We start from the raw sequence: 20,899 nt of genomic DNA on the forward strand, positions 1-20,899 counted from the left end.
ATCTGCTTCTTCAAATTCGCTCTCTGGAATCCCATATTGGCCCTGTATCACCACTGTATCGTGGACAATTCATTAACATCACATCTATATCCACATCTACTTGTAATACTATGATAACATGCCTTGCAGTCGCTGTACTATGGGCTGAGGGGCCTTTAATACCAATACCTAAATGTTACTTTATACCTCTCAGTGGCATGTGTCTATGATGTCCATGAAATATGTATCCACACGTTCTGCTCAACGAGAGCTAATTATTATTACCTAACATCCACATCTGGGAGTCACGCGTGTGCTTCAGATTGCCAATGGGCCCTGAGAAAATAACAATAAGCTCCTTGACCTCTTTTGCTGTCACTTTGCCAAACATTTTTCTAGATAATAGGCCATGTGACCCACCAGTATTCACGTCAATCTGATGCTCTGGTATGTGAAAATCCGACGGGTTATATATGTGCGAGTTGTCCTCTCTCACAGTATAGACTGGGACCACTGCTTACTCCATCGTATCGCATGACGAAGACAGGTGGGTAGCCATGGCGCATATTATTAATATAATAACATAATGTTTATAAAACGACCGACTTCCGACTTGGGTAGATGCTACACCATATTTTTACACTGGTCAATTGACCATTTTCGTTCTGAGCCTCCTATGTGACGCACTAGAAGGGTAACAGTCATCTTATCGGGTACCCATTATTCATTGATGGGTGAACAGAGTCATATTCTAATAAAAGCCTCAGGAGACACCACATGTTACATGTGCCTCTCTGTGGGACAGGACCGAAGCCTAGACTCTCAGGAGACACCACATGTTACATGTGCCTCTCTGTGGGACAGGACCGAAGCCTAGACTCTCAGGAGACACCACATGTTACATGTGCCTCTCTGTGGGACAGGACCGAAGCCTAGACTCTCAGGAGACACCACATGTTACATGTGCCTCCCTGTGGGACAGGACCGAAGCCTAGACTCTCAGGAGACACCACATGTTACATGTGCCTCTCTGTGGGACAGGACCGAAGCCTAGACTCTAAGGAGACACCACATGTTACATGTGCCTCCCTGTGGGACAGGACCGAAGCCTAGACTCTCAGGAGACACCACATGTTACATGTGCCTCTCTGTGGGACAGGACCGAAGGCCTAGACTCTCAGGAGACACCACATGTTACATGTGCCTCTCTGTGGGACAGGACCGAAGGCCTAGACTCTCAGGAGTCACCACATGTTACATGTGCCTCTCTGTGGGACAGGACCGAAGGCCTAGACTCTCAGGAGTCAAGCTTGATATGGACACATGCTGTTCTAATCAAGGTGTACATATCGAAGATTCGGGGTAGAATAGGTCTTCAGCAACCCATGCTTGTCGTAAGAGGCGACTAACGAGATGGGGTGGTGAGGCTCGCTGACTTGGTTGATGCATGTCATCGATCCCAACTGCGTGGATCGATGTCAATCACTGGATTGTCTGGTCCAGACTCGATTATTTACAGATCGTTTTCATATAGCTGGAATATTGCTGAGTGCGGTGTAAAACAACAAAGAAACAAACATATCAGTTCCAGTAATGATGTACAGCAGAATGAAAGATTGCCTGTTCACTCTCGTTGTGCTCCTTGTCCTATTGGATATACACTGACAACATATATACACTGACATGAGTAAGTGAGTATGGTTTTACGCGGTTTATAGCACTTTTCAGCATAATCACGGCGGTGCACACCAGAAGTGGGCTTCACACAATGTACCCGTACTCACATCAATGTAGGAGAGAAGATGAGAACTAAATCCATATTCACGCCGATCATGGTGTGGATTTCTTTGATTAGCATGTTATCCAGGACTAGTTTAGCTAAAGCTAAACATTGTTTTGTTTATTTGTGATCTTATGGACTGGGATTACAAGCATTTGTTTGGATGAACAAATGTGGAACAAGGGGCACATATGTTGAATTGTCTAGTAGAGTCACAAGGATATTTTTTTCAATTGAAATTTATTATTAGCTGAGTATTCCTCAAGGGTTTGAAAGGACTTGTTTCGTAACGTTGTTGTTCTGTCATAATGGGTATGCTAGTATAAATATCACCTGACAGTACATATATGTACAGTGTATATGGCGTCACCAACCTTGAGAGGTAGTCATCTAATCATTACGTATCACAAGTAGAAACACAGTGGTCATTTGCTGACTTTATTGCAGAGAGGTTCCCAGAATAAATATGGTGCTCCTTCTGATCTTCCTTGCCTTCTTGGCAACATCTGTTCGTGAGGCAACAACTGATTTTGAAGCACCGTGTGTATGCTCTAGTAGCAGATACAGTTCTCCACCAATCCGGACCGGTCCGGGAAGGAGGCATCCGATTCTTGGCAACCTTTGGGGAGGACTCTGTATCCCCTTTGAAGGCGATCGGACATCGACCTGGTTGCATGTCAATTTCAACGGCAGGGTGGGTACGTGTCTATAATGAATACATTTGTGTATAATGCATCAATCAGACACAAACAGTTGGATAAAGCGTTTTTTTTTACTAAACGGTGGAATGTGTAATTGAAGGTCCGCAGGTCCAGGTTCAAACTAAATACCAGCTCTGATTGATGTTTTGTATGTCTGGGTCCAGCCTGTGCTGGTGCATTTCACTAAATTGGTAGACGTCTAAGACATAGGGCTAGTCTCACACCAAACGCTGGCATTCCGTGATATGAATGGAGTTCTTTTCAAAACGGCCTTGAACCCCATTTCACTAACTACCTCAAGATTGCCTGAATCCTCCAAAATGTGTTTAAATTTCAATCATTGCAATGTAAAAGTTTCGGTAGTGATCTCCCTTTGTCTCAACAACAGTCTGAGATTTTATCATGTCCAGATAATTCTTCGTGGAGTAAGTTAACTTTATGTCTTTAAGATAATTTAATGTCATACCTGTTGCAGAGAGATTCCTGGGTCTCGGAGTTCGATGTGGATATCACCCCATGCTGGTATCAGTCCGATGCTTCCGGCACCACAGGTAAAACCTCACGTCACAAACCTTCATGTCTATCCATTAAGTTACCAGTTATACATCCTCAATCTACGTAGGTCATTGGTGGTACATCGCAAATGAAGTAGAAACTCATCTCAAAAGTATTCGTTACATGCCGAAATAGACCAGTGTTTGAAAGCAGGTGAAATGTGACTTTTCAGCAAGAAAATGTATGCTCAGAAAATTTTGAAATGTAGACACCAAAGGCTGAAGCTGCTGAAATACATCTTCCCAAGGCAAGAGAGTTAACTGACTATAACAGTCCAGTTTCCATCCTTGTCGAACTAGGCTGGAATTATTGAGTTAAATTTTGGCTGGACTAACGAGTCTATGTATAGTCCAATCAAAATCGCGCAACGAAATCGAAATCCGGTTTGTTAACTGTCGTGCAGATTTCGGTCGATTGCAGTATTTGCAAAGCATGTGCACCACCAACTCGTTGTCTGCATACATTTTCCAAATCTTTTCATGTTTTTAATAAAGCTGCTCAAGTGATTTGATGCACTTCGGGATCTAAGACCCGTTTTATCACAATATAGATCTTGATTATTGATCAGATCGTCCTGACTGGGCGCCGCCATTTTATTTGAAACAAATGCAAGTGATACGAGAGGCGGAATCTGATTGGTCCATAAGATAGGCTTAGAAGGGACATAACTGGCGATAGCCACTGGTGGCGCTACGATCGAGCCCAGTAATTCCAGCCTTGTTCGGCAAGGATGGAAACTGGACTTTTAAAGTCAGTTAACTCCCTTACCTCGGGAAGCTGCTGAAATATTGCTCGACATATATGGAACATTTGAAGGCATCCCTCTTGGCAAGTTTAAGTCAACCCTCCTGGCATACAAACTAGAGGTCAACTCTTTACAGGTAGTACCAGCTTTGACTGTCCCCGCATTATTAGCAGAGAAGAGTGGGGTGCTAGATCTCCAAGTTCTATCACCAATCTTACCGCGGCTGCGAGATACGCATTTATTCATCATGGAGAGAGTAGGACCTGCTCCGGTCAAAGCTCCTGCTCCGCCATTGTCAGGAGCTATCAGAACTACCATATGGACACCAACGGTGAGTGAGTGAGCGAGTGAGTGAGTGAGTGAGTGAGTGAGTGAGTGGGTTGGTGATGGTTATAGGGTATGTTGGTGATTGAGTTACACAGGTCGATATGTACATGAACAACTCTACCAGTACATATCAACCCATTCACTGTTTTTCGACCCGTGAAGATCCTGGGTAGAATTGGTCTTCAGCAACCCATGCTTGTCGTAAGAGGCGACTAACGGGATCGGGTGGTCAGGCTCGCTGACTTGATTGATTCATGTCACCGTTTGCGTGGATCGATGCTCATGGTATTAATCACTGGATTGTCTGGTCCAGACTCGATTATTTACACTCAGCAATATAGCTGGAATATTGCTGAGTGATGCGTTAAACAACAAACACACACTATTTTTTATGTTGTCACGAGTTTTATTGTGCAATCAAACGTTCAGAAGTATATTAATGTATAGTCAGAGATTAACTGTTTGTGTCGGTTATGACCAAACTGTACTACCTGTGATTATCCCTCAGGCTGGACCGACATCGGCTTCAACTTCCTCATCGGCGAGGACGGCAACGTCTACGAGGGTCGAGGCTGGGACAGGGAACCAGCTTACACCCGGGGATACGACAGTGACAGTTTGGGTAAGTCATGGATAAGGCAGGGACTCACATCCAGTGGCTATATCAGTGCGGGTCTGGTCAACAGTGATGGGACGGGCTCCCACCCAGGGATACAACAGTGTTGGTCTGGTTAACTCAGTGATGGGACGCGCTCACACCCGGGGCTACAACAGTGTTGGTCTGGTTAACTCAATGATGGGACGGGCTCACGCCCAGGGCTACAACAGTGTTGGTCTGGTTAACTCAGTGGTGGGACGGGCTCACACCCAGGGCTATGACAGTGTTGGTCTAGTTAAATCAGTGATGGGACAGGCCACAGTGAGGGCTACAACATTGTTGGTCTGGTTAAATCAGTAATTGGACGGGCTCACACCCAGGGCTACAACAGTGTTGGTCTGGTTAACTCAGTGATGGGACGGGCTCACACCCAGGGCTACAACACTGATGGTCTGGTTAACTCAGTGATGGGACGGGCTCACACCCAAGGCTACAACACTGATGGTCTGGTTAACTCAGTGATGGGACGGGCTCACACCCAAGGCTACAACACTGATGGTCTGGTTAACTCAGTGATGGGACGGGCTCACACCCAGGGCTACAACACTGATGGTCTGGTTAACTCAGTGATGGGACGGGCTCACACCCAAGGCTACAACACTGATGGTCTGGTTAACTCAGTGATGGGACGGGCTCACACCCAGGGCTACAACACTGATGGTCTGGTTAACTCAGTGATGGGACGGGCTCACACCCAGGGCTACAACACTGGTGGTCTGGTTAACACAGTGATGGGACGGCCTCACAGCAAGGCCTACATGAGTGATGGCCTGGTTAAATCAATAATAGGACAGGGGTTAACATCAATGGCTATACTAGTGTTTGTCCGTGTGTCACTGAAGGGACAGAGGCTCAAACTCGGGGCAGCAACAGTGTTGGCCTGGTTAAATCAATGATAGGACAGGGGTTCTTAACAATGGCTACACTAGTGTTTGTCTGTGTGTCACTGAAGGGACAGAGGCTCAAACTCGGGGCAGCAACAGTGTTGGCCTGGTTAAATCAATGATAGGACAGGGGTTCTTAACAATGGCTACACTAGTGTTTGTCTGTGTGTCACTGAAGGGACAGAGGCTCAAACTCGGGGCAGCAACAGCATTGGCCTGGTTAAATCAATGATAGGACAGGGGTTCTTACCAATGGCTACACTAGTGTTTGTCTGTGTGTCACTGAAGGGACAGAGGCTCAAACTCGGGGCAGCAACAGTGTTGGCCTGGTTAAATCAATGATAGGACAGGGGTTCTTAACAATGGCTACACTAGTGTTTGTCTGTGTGTCACTGAAGGGACAGAGGCTCAAACTCGGGGCTACAACAGTGTTGGTCTGGTTAAATCAATGATAGAACAGGGGCTCACACCAATGGCTACACTAGTGTTTGTCTGCGTGTGTCACTGAAGGGACAGAGGCTCAAACGCGGGGCTACAACAGTGTTGGTCTGGTTAAATCAATGATAGGACAGGGCTTCTTACCAATGGCTATACTAGTGTTTGTCTGCGTGTCACTGAAGGGACAGAGGCTCAAACTCGGGGCGGAAACAGTGTTGGTCTGGTTAAATCAATGATAGGACAGGGGCTCACACCAATGGCTACACTAGTGTTTGTCTGCGTGTCACTGAAGGGACAGAGGCTCAAACGCGGGGCTACAACAGTGTTGGTCTGGTTAAATCAATGATAGGACAGGGGCTCACACCAATGGCTACACTAGTGTTTGTCTGCGTGTCACTGAAGGGACAGAGGCTCAAACGTGGGGCTACAACAGTGTTGGTCTGGTTAAATCAATGATAGGACAGGGCTTCTTACCAATGGCTATACTAGTGTTTGTCTGCGTGTCACTGAAGGGACAGAGGCTCAAACTCGGGGCAGAAACAGTGATGGTCTGGTTAAATCAATGATAGGACAGGGGCTCACACCAATGGCTACACTAGTGTTTGTCTGCGTGTCACTGAAGGGACAGAGGCTCAAACGCGGGGCTACAACAGTGTTGGTCTGGTTAAATCAATGATAGGACAGGGCTTCTTACCAATGGCTACACTAGTGTTTGTCTGCGTGTCACTGAAGGGACAGAGGCTCAAACGCGGGGCTACAACAGTGTTGGTCTGGTTAAATCAATGATAGGACAGGGTTTCTTACCAATGGCTACACTAGTGTTTGTCTGTGTGTCACTGAAGGGACAGAGGCTCAAACTCGGGGCAGCAACAGTGTTGGCCTGGTTAAATCAATGATAGGACAGGGGTTCTTAACAATGGCTATACTAGTGTTTGTCTGTGTGTCACTGAAGGGACAGAGGCTCAAACGTGGGGCTACAACAGTGTTGGTCTGGTTAAATCAATGATAGGACAGGGGCTCACACCAATGGCTACACTAGTGTTTGTCTGCGTGTGTCACTGAAGGGACAGAGGCTCAAACTCGGGGCTACAACAGTGTTGGTCTGGTTAAATCAATGATAGGACAGGGGTTCTTAACAATGGCTATACTAGTGTTTGTCTGTGTGTCACTGAAGGGACAGAGGCTCAAACGTGGGGCTACAACAGTGTTGGTCTGGTTAAATCAATGATAGGACAGGGGCTCACACCAATGGCTACACTAGTGTTTGTCTGCGTGTGTCACTGAAGGGACAGAGGCTCAAACTCGGGGCTACAACAGTGTTGGTCTGGTTAAATCAATGATAGGACAGGGGTTCTTAACAATGGCTATACTAGTGTTTGTCTGCGTGTCACTGAAGGGACAGAGGCTCAAACTCGGGGCAGGAACAGTGATGGTCTGGTTAAATCAATGAGAGGACAGGGGCTCACACCAATGGCTACACTAGTGTTTGTCTGCGTGTCACTGAAGGGACAGAGGCTCAAACTCGGGGCAGGAACAGTGATGGTCTGGTTAAATCAATGATAGGACAGGGGCTCACACCAATGGCTACACTAGTGTTTGTCTGCGTGTCTCACTGAAGGGACAGAGGCTCAAACTCGGGGCAGGAACAGTGTTGGTCAGGGACAGGGAGTGACTGAACTGGATAGGGGTAAATCATTTCCCATAACATTCACAAAGCTTTTACCGCTGCAATGACGTCGACATAAGCATTGTTTTGAGAACCAAGTTGGAGCCATCTTGCATGTGTCCAGGTGGATTAGATGTAGCTTATTATGAACATATATGGCCGCAGCCTTCAACATCTGCTGATGAAATATTGATATGATTCCCGAGTCTGAAACAGGATATTCCTTATATTTTTCTCCAGGTTTCTGCATGATTGGTAACTTTACGACGCACGTCCCCAACAGTGCGGCCCTCAACACCCTCAAGGACCTCATTGCTTGCGGCGTCAACATGGGCAAGATTCGGTGCAGCTACATCCTCAGAGGCCACCGCGACATGGGCAACACCGACTGTCCCTGGACAGCCCTGTACAACCTCATCAGAACATGGCCACACTATTGAAATGTTCATTTCGTAAGGAATAAAATGACAATCATAATATTATTTTGAATAAGGACAATCATACACAACTATTTCTGTTTCCACAACCCTCCTCATCAGTGATCCTGTTGGTTGATTAATTCACTATACATAATAGCAAAGAATGCATAAGAATCGATTGGGAAGCTGTTACGGAACATAAGAATTAATTACGAATGGATTACAATACAGCCACGAAATTGCAATTCGGGGACCCTTCCACAAACAAAACCTTTCTCGCCGAACTCCCCCGAACTGTACGAATGTTTGGGAATGAAGAAAAAGATTCATTTAAGAACTTCAAGAAATGATTGAGATTTATCTAAGAACATGACAAATTTCCGATTCGGTGTGATTCGTGATATTCGTGGTGTAGTGAAATGGGGGCATAATTAAGTGAGTGATCTTTTCTTGCTGGCCTACGCGACCGGAAACTAGCTTTTATTCCCTTTGTGACTTGCACGATCCGGAACCTAGACTCAATGATATTTTCCTGTTGACCTGCATGATCAGAAACTAGTAGTCATATTGCCCCTGGACTACCGGAAACTAGTGATCATTTCCTTTTGAATTGCACGACCACAAGAATGTATTATGATTTCCTGTTGCCCTGATCACATGAACAGCCGGAAACTGGTGTTCATTTTGCCCCCCACGACTGGAAACTAATGACCATTAACTCTGGTCCTGCACGGCCGGTAACTAGGGATCATGTCCTGTTGTCCTGCACTACCGGAAAGTGGTAGTTACATCCTGTTGTCGTGCACGACGAAAATGCCCAGGAAACATTCTTCAAGGTCAAGGTCATGTTCACGCTCTGCGATCATTTTCTTTTGTCACACAAGTTAGGAAAGAAGCAATGAATGTATTATAATAATAATCATTATATTGTCATGCACTATGAAATTTCGTGATCATTTCCGGTTGACCAACACCACCGGAAACTAAGGTATAGTTTCTGTTGCTGAGCACAACCGAAAATTAATAACCGTTAATTAGTTTCCTTTTTCCCTTTACGACAAGAAACTAGTAATCACTTCCTGTTGCTCTGTACTACCGGAAGTTGCCATGAAACATCCTTTTAGGTCAAGGTCGTATTCATGCTCTCTTACTGATGGTGTGAAATATCTTCTTCACCCCCCATGCCTTGTCATGATGCCACCCCCAAACTAAAAACAACGATAAAATACATGTATGTAAATGCAAATAATGCAGAACACCAGAATATCCTTATTTTTTAATTTATTTCCGAACTGGAAGAAAACACTTGGGTGGGTGGCAGTTGTTCCAGTACTCGTTCATCTGGTTGACATATTCCTGTGTCTCACAGCGGCTGGCGGCACAACAGACGCCGGTGACTGGTCTGTAACAGGCTAACCCTGCAAACACAGAACAGAGGCGTGAACACAATATCCCAGCATCATATATATATATAGTTTCAATCTGTTATAGGGGGCACGGGTGGCGATTCGCGGTGCAGAGTTGCGTCCCTTGGACACGACAGAAACCTATGATTGTGGGTTCGAATCCCGGTTCGCCCCGATTATGTTTCTAGGTTTGTCAGCACCATACCCGTGCTTGTGGGTTTCACCGAAGTGGGTAACGTCTGAGACCTGCATCACGGGCTTTCCTCCCACATTAAGCTGACACGCCGTGATGTGACTGGAACACTGTTAAAAGCGGCGTTTAACCCAACTCACTCACTCACTAACTCAATTTGTTATAACGTCTCAGGAAACAACCGCTTTGATGGCCAATGTTTCATCACGGGTATTCCAAAGGACCAAGTGTGAAGCCCATTTCTGGTGTCCCCAGCCGTGATATTGCTGGAATATTGCTAAAAGCGGCGTAAAACCAAACTCACTCACTCACTCACTCCAAAGGACCAAACATTTGTTTTGAGCAAAATCACAAAAACCTTCGAAACTCATTGAACATTGATAATCTTTCCTATGACATGTCACTCCGGAATTTTTTTTCGAAGTGGTACAGCTGGTAGTATTGCCAAATACAAGTCTGCATGATACTTCTGGAATATTGCTCATTGCAGGCCGCCCCGGTACAGCTGTGGTAATGCTGACTACAGGTCGCCGTGGTACAGCTGTGATATCGCTGAGTACAGGTCGCCCCGGTACAGCTGTGATATTGTTGAGTACAGGTCGCCGTGGTACAGCTGTGATATTGTTGAGTACAGGTCGCCGTGGTACAGCTGTGATAATGCTGACTACAGGTCGCCGTGGTTCAGCTGTGACATTGCTGACTACAGGTCGCCGTGGTACAGCTGTGATATTGTTGAGTACAGGTCGCCGTGGTACAGCTGTGATATTGCTGACTACAGGTCGCCGTGACACAGCTGTGATATTGCTGACTACAGGTCGCCGTGACACAGCTGTGATAATGCTGACTGCAGGTCGCCGTGACACAGGTGTGACATTGCTGACTACAGGTCGCCGTGGTACAGCTGTGATATTGCTGAGTACAGGTCGCCCTGGTACAGCTGTGATATTGCTGACTACAGGTCGCCGTGACACAGCTGTGACATTGCTGACTACAGGTCGCCGTGGTACAGCTGTGATATTGCTGAGTACAGGTCGCCGTGGTACAGCTGTGATATTGCTGAGTACAGGTCGCCGTGACACAGCTGTGATATTGCTGACTACAGGTCGCCGTGGTACAGCTGTGATATTGCTGAGTACAGGTCGCCCCGGTACAGCTGTGATATTGCTGAGTACAGGTCGCCGTGGTACAGTTGTGATATTGCTGAGTACAGGTCGCCGTGATACAGCTGTGATATTGCTGACTACAGGTCGCCGTGACAAAGCTGTGATATTGCTGACTACAGGTCGCCGTGACAGAGCTGTGATATTGCTGACTACAGGTCGCCGTGGTACAGCTGTGATATTGCTGAGTACAGGTCGCCGTGACACAGCTGTGATATTGCTGACTACAGGTCGCCGTGGTACAGCTGTGATATTGCTGAGTACAGGTCGCCGTGGTACAGCTGTGATATTGCTGACTGCAGGTCGCCGTGGTACAGCTGTGATATTGCTGACTACAGGTCGCCGTGACACAGATGTGATATTGCTGACTACAGGTCGCCGTGGTACAGCTGTGATGTTGCTGAGTACAGGTCGCCGTGACAGAGCTGTGATATTGCTGACTACAGGTCGCCGTGGTACAGCTGTGATATTGCTGAGTACAGGTCGCCATGGTACAGCTATGATATTGCTGAGTACAGGTCGCCGGACACAGCTGTGATATTGCTGACTACAGGTCGCCGTGGTACAGCTGTGATATTGCTGACTACAGGTCGCCGTGACACAGCTGTGATATTGCTGACTACAGGTCGACGTGGTACAGCTGTGATATTGCTGAGTACAGGTCGCCGTGATACAGCTGTGATATTGCTGACTACATGTCGCCGTGGTACAGCTGTGATATTGCTGAGTACAGGTCGCCGTGATATAGCTGTGATATTGCTGACTACAGGTCGCCGTGGTACAGCTGTGATATCGCTGACTACAGGTCGCCGTGGTACAGCTGTGATATCGCTGACTCATGTCGCCGTGATACAGCTGTGATATCGCTGACTACAGGTCGCCGTGGTACAGCTGTGATATCGCTGACTACAGGTCGCCGTGGTACAGCTGTGATATTGCTGAGTACAGGTCGCTGTGACACAGCTGTGATATTGCTGAGTACAGGTCGCCGCGGTGGTACAGCTGTGATATTGCTGACTACATGTCGCCGTGACAGAGCTGTGATATTGCTGACTCCAGGTCGACGTGGTACAGCTGTGACATTGCTGAGTACAGGTCGCCGTGACACAGCTGTAATATTGCCGAGTACAGGTCGCCATGGTACAGCTGTGATATTGCTGACTCCAGGTCGACGTGGTACAGCTGTGATATTGCTGACTCCAGGTCGACGTGGTACAGCTGTGATATTGCTGAGTACGGGTCTCCGTGACACAGCTGTGATATTGCTGAGTCCAGGTCGCCATGGTACAGCTGTGATATTGCTGACTCCAGGTCGACGTGGTACAGCTGTGATATTGCTGACTCCAGGTCGATGTGGTACAGCTGTGATATTGCTGAGTACAGGTCGCCGTGACAGAGCTGTGATATTGCTGACTACAGGTCGCCGCCGTGACACAGCTGTGATATTGCTGAGTACAGGTCGCCGTGGTACAGCTGTGATATTGCTGACTACAGGTCGCCGTGGTACAGCTGTGATATTGCTGACTACAGGTCGCCGTGACACAGCTGTGATATTGCTGAGTACAGGTCGCCGTGACACAGCTGTGATATTGCTGAGTACAGGTCGCCGCCGTGACACAGCTGTGATATTGCTGAGTAGAGGTCGCCGTGGTACAGCTGTGATATTACTGAGTACAGGTCGCCGTGGTACAGCTGTGATATTGCTGACTACATGTCGCCGTGGTACAGCTGTGATATTGCTGACTACCGGTCGCCGTGACAGAGCTGTGATATTGCTGAGTACAGGTCGCCATGGTACAGCTGTGATATTGCTGAGTACAGGTCGCCGTGACAGAGCTGTGATATTGCTGACTACAGGTCGCCGCCGTGACACAGCTGTGATATTGCTGAGTACAGGTCGCCGCCGTGACACAGCTGTGATATTGCTGACTACCGGTCGCCGTGACAGAGCTGTGATATTGCTGACTACATGTCGCCGTGGTACAGCTGTGATATTGCTGAGTACAGGTCGACGTGGTACAGTTGTGATATTGCTGACTACATGTCGCCGTGGTACAGCTGTGATATTGCTGACTACCGGTCGCCGTGACAGAGCTGTGATATTGCTGAGTACAGGTCGCCGCCGTGACACAGCTGTGATATTGCTGACTACCGGTCGCCGTGACAGAGCTGTGATATTGCTGACTACATGTCGCCGTGGTACAGCTGTGATATTGCTGAGTACAGGTCGACGTGGTACAGCTGTGATATTGCTGACTCCAGGTCGACGTGGTACAGCTGTGATATTGCTGACTCCAGGTCGACGTGGTACAGCTGTGATATTGCTGAGTACAGGTCGCCGTGACAGAGCTGTGATATTGCTGACTACAGGTCGCCGCCGTGACACAGCTGTGATATTGCTGAGTACAGGTCGCCGCCGTGACACAGCTGTGATATTGCTGACTACCGGTCGCCGTGACAGAGCTGTGATATTGCTGACTACATGTCGCCGTGGTACAGCTGTGATATTGCTGAGTACAGGTCGACGTGGTACAGCTGTGATATTGCTGACTACATGTCGCCGTGGTACAGCTGTGATATTGCTGACTACCGGTCGCCGTGACAGAGCTGTGATATTGCTGAGTACAGGTCGCCATGGTACAGCTGTGATATTGCTGACTCCAGGTCGACGTGGTACAGCTGTGATATTGCTGACTCCAGGTCGACGTGGTACAGCTGTGATATTGCTGAGTACAGGTCGCCGTGACAGAGCTGTGATATTGCTGACTACAGGTCGCCGCCGTGACACAGCTGTGATATTGCTGAGTACAGGTCGCCGCCGTGACACAGCTGTGATATTGCTGACTACCGGTCGCCGTGACAGAGCTGTGATATTGCTGACTACATGTCGCCGTGGTACAGCTGTGATATTGCTGAGTACAGGTCGACGTGGTACAGCTGTGATATTGCTGACTACATGTCGCCGTGGTACAGCTGTGATATTGCTGACTACCGGTCGCCGTGACAGAGCTGTGATATTGCTGAGTACAGGTCGCCATGGTACAGCTGTGATATTGCTGACTCCAGGTCGACGTGGTACAGCTGTGATATTGCTGACTCCAGGTCGACGTGGTACAGCTGTGATATTGCTGAGTACAGGTCGCCGTGACAGAGCTGTGATATTGCTGACTACAGGTCGCCGCCGTGACACAGCTGTGATATTGCTGAGTACAGGTCGCCGCCGTGACAGAGCTGTGATATTGCTGACTACATGTCGCCGTGGTACAGCTGTGATATTGCTGAGTACAGGTCGCCGTGACACAGCTGTGATATTGCTGAGTACAGGTCGCCATGGTACAGCTGTGACTGGTCGCCATTATTCACTCACATCGACTCACACTGACTCACACTGACTCACCTATTGCACACGGGCAGCCTCCGCTGCACACTTCCTTCAGCTTGGCTGGGCCTGGCTTACACCTACCATTGCCATTGCCTGGTTGACCAAGGAAGAGATCATCTGCAAGAACAGTTAAGCTTTCATCACATACACAAAGTTCCATCACATACGAAAATTAATTAATCACACACACAATCACGCCACTCGAGGTTGGTCTTAAGTTTGTACTGTAGAGAAGTCAGTGAGGAGGGCAGACAAATACATCTCACTTCGCATCTCCTCGTTACACGTCTTTTGAAACATGAGACTTCAGCGCCGTTCCAGACAAAACAGAAGATGCAAAGTCAAGGATAAAAAAACGCTCCTGAGGATTTGGTTGACAATCCAAACATGAGGGAGAGGGACAACCACGAGGGTCATGATGCCGTGGGTTTGTCTTGACTTCATTGTTAACCCATCCCGATGTCCCCCTGAGAGGGTATGTAAGACCACGTCTTTCAAAGTATAAATATTTCTGCCACGTTTTTATTCGTAGTATATATGTTAGTTTAACTTTGGCTAAATGTTTCAATAATCGCCAAAAGCTGAGGGTATGATGTAAAACCGGCTTGGGTCCATGAAGTAGCAAAAGTACTGTAGGTCCCCATGGACCCTAGCATGGTGAGCTACCTTCAGTTGGTGGCGATCTATAGCCCGTTTTTATAATGTGTTGTTGAATAATTAGTTAGTTATCTATTTTTACATGTTCTCAAACTATTTTTACGCAAATATGTGATATTCTAGTTATTATTCTGATCTTCATCGGCAGAATGTTATACAGTGTAATATATATTGTTAATGTCAAATTATGTTTCGTCACGATATGGTTGAAATATTGCCGATGTGACGTTAAACTTTAACTCACTCACTCACCTATCCCGGGGGATAGTGCTTTACCTGTCTCATAAACCGGGATCTGAAACCCACGTTCTATAAACTTTAGAAAACGGACGTAAAATATCTCTCGCTGGTAAACATGAACTTCAAAAAGAGATTCTTAAAATAGTTCTCGTTTATCAGCGCCCGTGGTGACTCACTCACCTGGCTACAAAAAGCTAAGGTTTGATCTCATTTAAATACAAGTTACAATTGTCGTTTGATTTTACATTTTCTACATTTTCTTTGCAATGTGTGTTATGTAGATTGTGTTCAAGAGTAAAATACATTCCTTGCGAGAGACATTCTTTTCAATAAAAGGGAATTTATAGTGGGGCAGTAAGCTGAGCCTTGCGTCCCTTGGGCAAGCCAGAAACCTATGATTGCGGGTTCGAATCCCGGTTCGCCCCGATTACATTTCTAGGCTTGTCAGCACCATACCCGTGCTCGTGGGTTTCACCGAAATGATAAACGTCAGAGACCTGCATCACTTCGGGCTTTCCTCCCACATTAAGCTGACACGTCGTGATATAACTGGAATACTGTTACAAGCGGCGTTTTAAACCCCACTCCCTCCCTCCCTCACTCAATCACGAGAGTAGAATTTAGGGGGAGTCGTTTGAGCCTACAACACAGGGACAGAGGGACTTTCTATAGAATATCCCCGGGACAGGGCAACGTTATACAGTACATCCCAGGGACATGTACAGAGGGATATTTTGTAGAGCGTCACTGCGTATAACATATTCAACGAAATGAATACCACGCAGACACAATAGGATTTACTTTAGAAGAAAAATTATACTCGTGTTTATTTTAAGAGAAGTATCACCTCAAGGAATACCAGCAACACGTACTTTGAAAGCTCCATGCACGGTCCAGGAGTATGTTGTTGGCACCTCTGCAGCACGTGCCGGAACTACAGTCACGTGACGTACTGCATGTAGTTTGGCGTGAGTATAGTCTTACACTCTCGGCAGCCACCTGGTGATTAAAATTGATATTTAATATATAAAATCAGCAACAATATCATCAATATTCTAGGAATATCAGGATTGGACGTAACGAGCATTGGCTGGAAATATTGTATTCATGCAGCGATTCGAACCCGGGTTTTCGGCGTGGCGAGCGAACACAGTTACCACCAGGCTACCCAACCGCCCCTCTGATGTGCTTGTGTTTACTGCAACGGTACCGGTTCGCCCCGATTATGTTTCTAGGTTTGTCAGCACCATACCCGTGCTCGTGGGTTTCAGCGCAGTGGTAAACGTCAGAGACCTGCATCACTTCGGGCTTTCCTCCCACATTAAGCTGACACGCCGCGATATAACTGGAATACTGTTAAAAGCGGCATTAAACCCAACTCACTCACTCACTCTTATGGTACACTATTAACAGAATATTTTGGAAATCGGTATTTGTTTCTGGTAAGTAACTATTAAACGCAAGACGTTGGTTAAATTTATCCTACACACGTAACGGCTCTTAGCATTGTGTTCCAACTCTGTTACATGTCTAATGACTGATTCCTGGAGCATGTAGATACGTTAATTTATTGCTAGCAGACGACTCGTGGAAATTTTGCAGGTTAATTTTTTTCGTCTCTCGATTGTAGAAACAATATGTTAATCCAAGAACGTTAAAGAATTTAGTGTGAAACTAACAAACAACCAACCAACGGTATACAATTAACAAATGCATTACAAAATTTACCAAGTCTACAAATCAATACAATTATTGCACATGAACTACAATGGCAGTACACAATAGAGTGGTTGTACAATATTCAATGGCAGTATATAATATGATGGTAGTGGTCAGTATCAATACAAAAATACAGAGGTGATAGCAAAAGTCAGTGATAATAATATATAGCCATCCAGTGGCGACAGTGGTCAAGCTTCACTGATGGGCTAGGCAAGGAATCGGGGATTAAATGGCACTACATTCCTGACGACTAATCACCGCCAAAATACAATGTGAGCGTCTACCGATTCTCATCCCAAACAACGTAAAACAAAAAAATATTCTATTAAAATGAGCAATGAGCGCTGGCATGCATTTTATTTAATTTAAACTGAATGTTACCAATTAAAGAGATTGAAATATCAAAACTCGATACCATATATCAAATATTATGTGTATTGACAAATAGATATGGCTTTATTCGGGCTTATTGCAGCTGAAATAAACAAATACTGTTTTCCTTTTGAACAGCTGAGCATCAAGATCACGACTACAATTCTTAAACCATACATGTATAGTTAATAGGAGGATATGCACATAACTTGCTCCTTTTGTTGATGCATGTCATCGATCCCATTTGCGTGGATCGATGCTCATGATATTTATCAATGGATGGCCTGGTCCATTCTCCATTATTTATAGACAGCCGTCATATATCAGGAATATTGCTGAGAGCGGCGTTAAACAACCAACCAACCAACCTTTTTTCACATCTAATTGAATCATTTTTCGGAAATTTGGAAAGTGATTTGGAAAGTCAGGTTATATTACAAACAGAATACTTTTAATATCCGTTTTATTTTGCGAAGAGGATTAATTTTACAACTGCAATAAGCGAGTCTCACTGCTTCGCATACGCAATACCATTGAACGCAAACAGAAAGCGAGTTATCGTTGGTCATTGAAATACATGTCGTTCTGTTCATACGCCGATATGGAATCTTTCAGGAGAGGCGTCAGTCGCCATTCGGCTTCATTCGTCACCACTCGCCCCTTTGACCTGCCTCGGAATGACACGAGTTGGTCACGAATGCAATCGGCCCTCCGTAATACTTACGTATGACATATCCCCCCCCCCCCCATTTCCCCCCCCCCCCCCCCCCCTCAGGTTTTACAATTCCCACCATGACCTCATTGTCGGCCTTGAACCCGTACTTTGCTCACGCGAGTAAATATATGTCCTTCTCTCCCGTCAATGCTGTACAGTAGCCCAGGGCACAAACAACGATAGGTGACAGCTGACGCGGGTCACGTAACTCGCACAGCTCCTCGGCTACATTACCAGTTTAGTGTGTAAACCAGTGAGTAATCTATGTAATTTAACTACCTGATTCACATAGAGTTGACGCATGTACATCGGTCGACAGGAACATCAGCCTATGGCTGTGCCCTACCTATTCCAGACTTACATCTTACGTGTTTTGTTTATATTGAGACCCCTATTTATGTCTAATATGACCTATGGCACGATGGATAATCATAATTTAATGTCCTGTTACTACTACCACTACTACTACTATTTATACTACTACCACTACTACTACTATTTATACTACTACTACTACTACTACTACTACTACTACTACTACTACTACTACAACTACTACTACAACTATTTATACTACCACAACTACTACAACAACTAGTACGTACTACAACTACCATTAATACTACCACTACTACTACTACTACTACTACTACTACTACTACTACTACTACTACTACTATTTATACCACCACTAATACTACTACTACTATTTATAATACCACTACTACTACTACTAGTTATACTACCACTACTACTACTACTATTACTATTTATACTACCACAACTACTACAACAACTAGTACGTACTACAACTACCATTAATACTACCACTACTACTACTACAACAACAACTACTACTACTACTACTACCACTAATACTACAACAACAACTACTACTACTAGTACTACAACTACTATTTATACTACCACTACTACTTCTACGACTACTACTACTATTGCCACCATAAAGACAATCACCACCCGTGCTGCTTGATAGAATTACAACCACCGCCTATACTGCTTGATAGAATAACAACCCCCTTCCATACTGCTTGATAGAATAACAACCACCGCCCATACTGTTTGATAGAATTACAGCCTCCACCATACTGCTTGATAGAATAACAACCACCGCCCATACTGTTTGATAGAATTACAACCTCCACCATACTGCTTGATAGAATAACAACCACCGCCCATACTGTTTGATAGAATTACAGCCTCCACCATACTGCTTGATAGAATTACAACCACCGCCCATACTGCTTGATAGAATTACAACCACCGCCCATACTGTTTGATAGAATTACAATCCCCACCATACTGCTTGATAGAATAACAACCACCGCCCATACTGTTTGATAGAATTACAGCCTCCACCATACTGCTTGATAGAATTACAACCACCGCCCATACTGCTTGATAGAATTACAACCACCGCCCATACTGATTGATAGAATTACAACCTCCACCATACTGCTTGATAGAATAACAACCACCGCCCATACTGTTTGATAGAATTACAACCTCCACCATACTGCTTGATAGAATGACAACCTCCACCATACTGCTTGATAGAATTACAATCCCCACCATACTGCTTGATAGAATAACAACCACCGCCCATACTGTTTGATAGCATTACAGCCTCCACCATACTGCTTGATAGAATTACAACCACCGCCCATACTGCTTGATAGAATTACAACCACCGCCCATACTGATTGATAGAATTACAACCACCGCCCATACTGATTGATAGAATTACAACCCCAACCAAACTGCTTGATATAATTACAACATCCACCATACTGCTTGATAGAATTACAACATCCACCATATTTCTTTATATAACGGATAACATAGCCACTTCTATTAAAAATAATAAAATCACTACACCATGTCTTCAACTTATTACAATACATACACACACACTGGCGTTTTGTAAATCAACTGAAACACTTACGATTGCTGCTAGTAGACAGATCAGACCTTTCATTGTTGACACGAGCGCTATGACTGTCGCTAGCAACAGCTTGCCACTTAGGCGCATCCAGCTGCTTTATACACTCACTCCCGGATCTGACACAGAAAACGTCGCATCGGCAAATCAAGTGATGTTCCTAGGCAAACATTACCTAGAACGTTGGACGTAAACAAACAGCCTGGCCTGTCGTGATCCATGGTCTCACCTGTAACCATCATCCTGACTGCCGCGCCCGTACCAAGCATTTCACCTCTCAATCTTGAGTTCCTTATCTGTAGCCTTACACCAACATCCCTGTATCTTAAACCCTGCACTTGTTACCCAGCACCCGTAGCCTGCATCTGGAACCTGGCACCTGATAAGCCCAGCACCTGTAGCCTGTACCTGTAACCAGACACATGCAGCCCCGTACCTGAAGCCTGCATCTGTAACCTGGCACATGCAGTCCCGCACCTTTAACCTGTATATGTAACATTGGACGTGTAGTCCCGCACCTGTGGCCTGTACCTGTGACCTTTGACGTGTAGCCCCGCACATGTAGGCTGCAACTGTAACTTGGCACCTGATTTGCTCCGCACCTGTAGCCTTTACCTGTAGCCCTGCACTTGTAGCCCCGCACCTGTAGCGTGCATTTGTAACCACGCACATGTAACCCCGCACCTGTAGCCTGTACCGATACCTTGGCACATGTTTCCCCGCACCTGTAAACTGCATCTGTAACTAAGCACATGTAACCTCGCACCTGTAGATTGCATCTGTAACTAGGCACATGTAACCCCGCACCTGTAGACTGCATTTGTAACTAGGCACATGTAACCCCGCACATGTAGACTGCATTTGTAACTAGGCACATATAATCCCGCACCTGTAGACTGCATTTGTAACTAGGCACATATAATCCCGCCCCTGTAGA

The 20,899-nt window shown here is 45.9% G+C and overlaps 2 protein-coding genes across 3 annotated transcripts; one reads left to right on the forward strand and one right to left on the reverse strand.

Annotated features, from left to right (window-relative positions):
• The first annotated feature begins 392 nt into the window (after positions 1–392).
• On the forward strand, positions 393–9,377 carry LOC124148040 (peptidoglycan-recognition protein SC2-like). 2 transcript variants are annotated; one of them, XM_046518971.2, is made up of 6 exons: positions 393–526; positions 2,207–2,453; positions 2,936–3,011; positions 3,897–4,091; positions 4,596–4,709; positions 7,974–9,377. In XM_046518971.2, the coding sequence occupies exons 2-6, from the start codon at positions 2,226–2,228 to the stop codon at positions 8,171–8,173; spliced, it is 813 nt and encodes a 270-aa protein (XP_046374927.2). In that variant the 5' UTR covers positions 393–526; positions 2,207–2,225; the 3' UTR covers positions 8,174–9,377. The 2 variants fall into 2 exon arrangements, with proteins under 2 accessions (XP_046374927.2, XP_046374928.2); XM_046518972.2 differs by lacking the exon at positions 2,936–3,011 and having other exon boundaries at positions 2,207–2,457.
• Positions 9,378–9,416: 39 nt separating this feature from the next.
• Positions 9,417–20,100, reverse strand: LOC124148041. The gene is made up of 4 exons (XM_046518973.2): positions 19,966–20,100; positions 16,063–16,189; positions 14,309–14,410; positions 9,417–9,570 (listed from the first exon to the last, which is right to left on the reverse strand). Exons 1-4 carry the CDS (start codon positions 20,050–20,052, stop codon positions 9,434–9,436), a joined length of 453 nt encoding a protein of 150 aa, XP_046374929.2. The 5' UTR covers positions 20,053–20,100; the 3' UTR covers positions 9,417–9,433.
• Between the last annotated feature and the right edge of the window lie 799 nt (positions 20,101–20,899).

Source organism: Haliotis rufescens, unplaced genomic scaffold (assembly GCF_023055435.1).
Source record: "Haliotis rufescens isolate VD_foot unplaced genomic scaffold, xgHalRufe1.0.p SCAF_10, whole genome shotgun sequence".
Classification (NCBI taxonomy): Eukaryota; Metazoa; Mollusca; class Gastropoda; order Lepetellida; family Haliotidae; genus Haliotis; species Haliotis rufescens.

Coding starts and splice junctions, on each gene's coding strand:
- LOC124148040 (XM_046518971.2), top strand. CDS start 2,226: ATGGTGCTCCTTCTGATCTTCCTTGCCTTCTTGGCAACATCTGTTCGT. Junction 2,454..2,935: donor ATGTCAATTTCAACGGCAGG/GTGGGTACGTGT, acceptor TACCTGTTGCAG/AGAGATTCCTGGGTCTCGGA. Junction 4,092..4,595: donor CTACCATATGGACACCAACG/GTGAGTGAGTGA, acceptor ATTATCCCTCAG/GCTGGACCGACATCGGCTTC.
- LOC124148041 (XM_046518973.2), bottom strand. CDS start 20,052: ATGCGCCTAAGTGGCAAGCTGTTGCTAGCGACAGTCATAGCGCTCGTG. Junction 16,190..19,965: donor TCTGTCTACTAGCAGCAATC/GTAAGTGTTTCA, acceptor TTTAATCACCAG/GTGGCTGCCGAGAGTGTAAG. Junction 14,411..16,062: donor CCGTGCATGGAGCTTTCAAA/GTACGTGTTGCT, acceptor CTGTTCTTGCAG/ATGATCTCTTCCTTGGTCAA.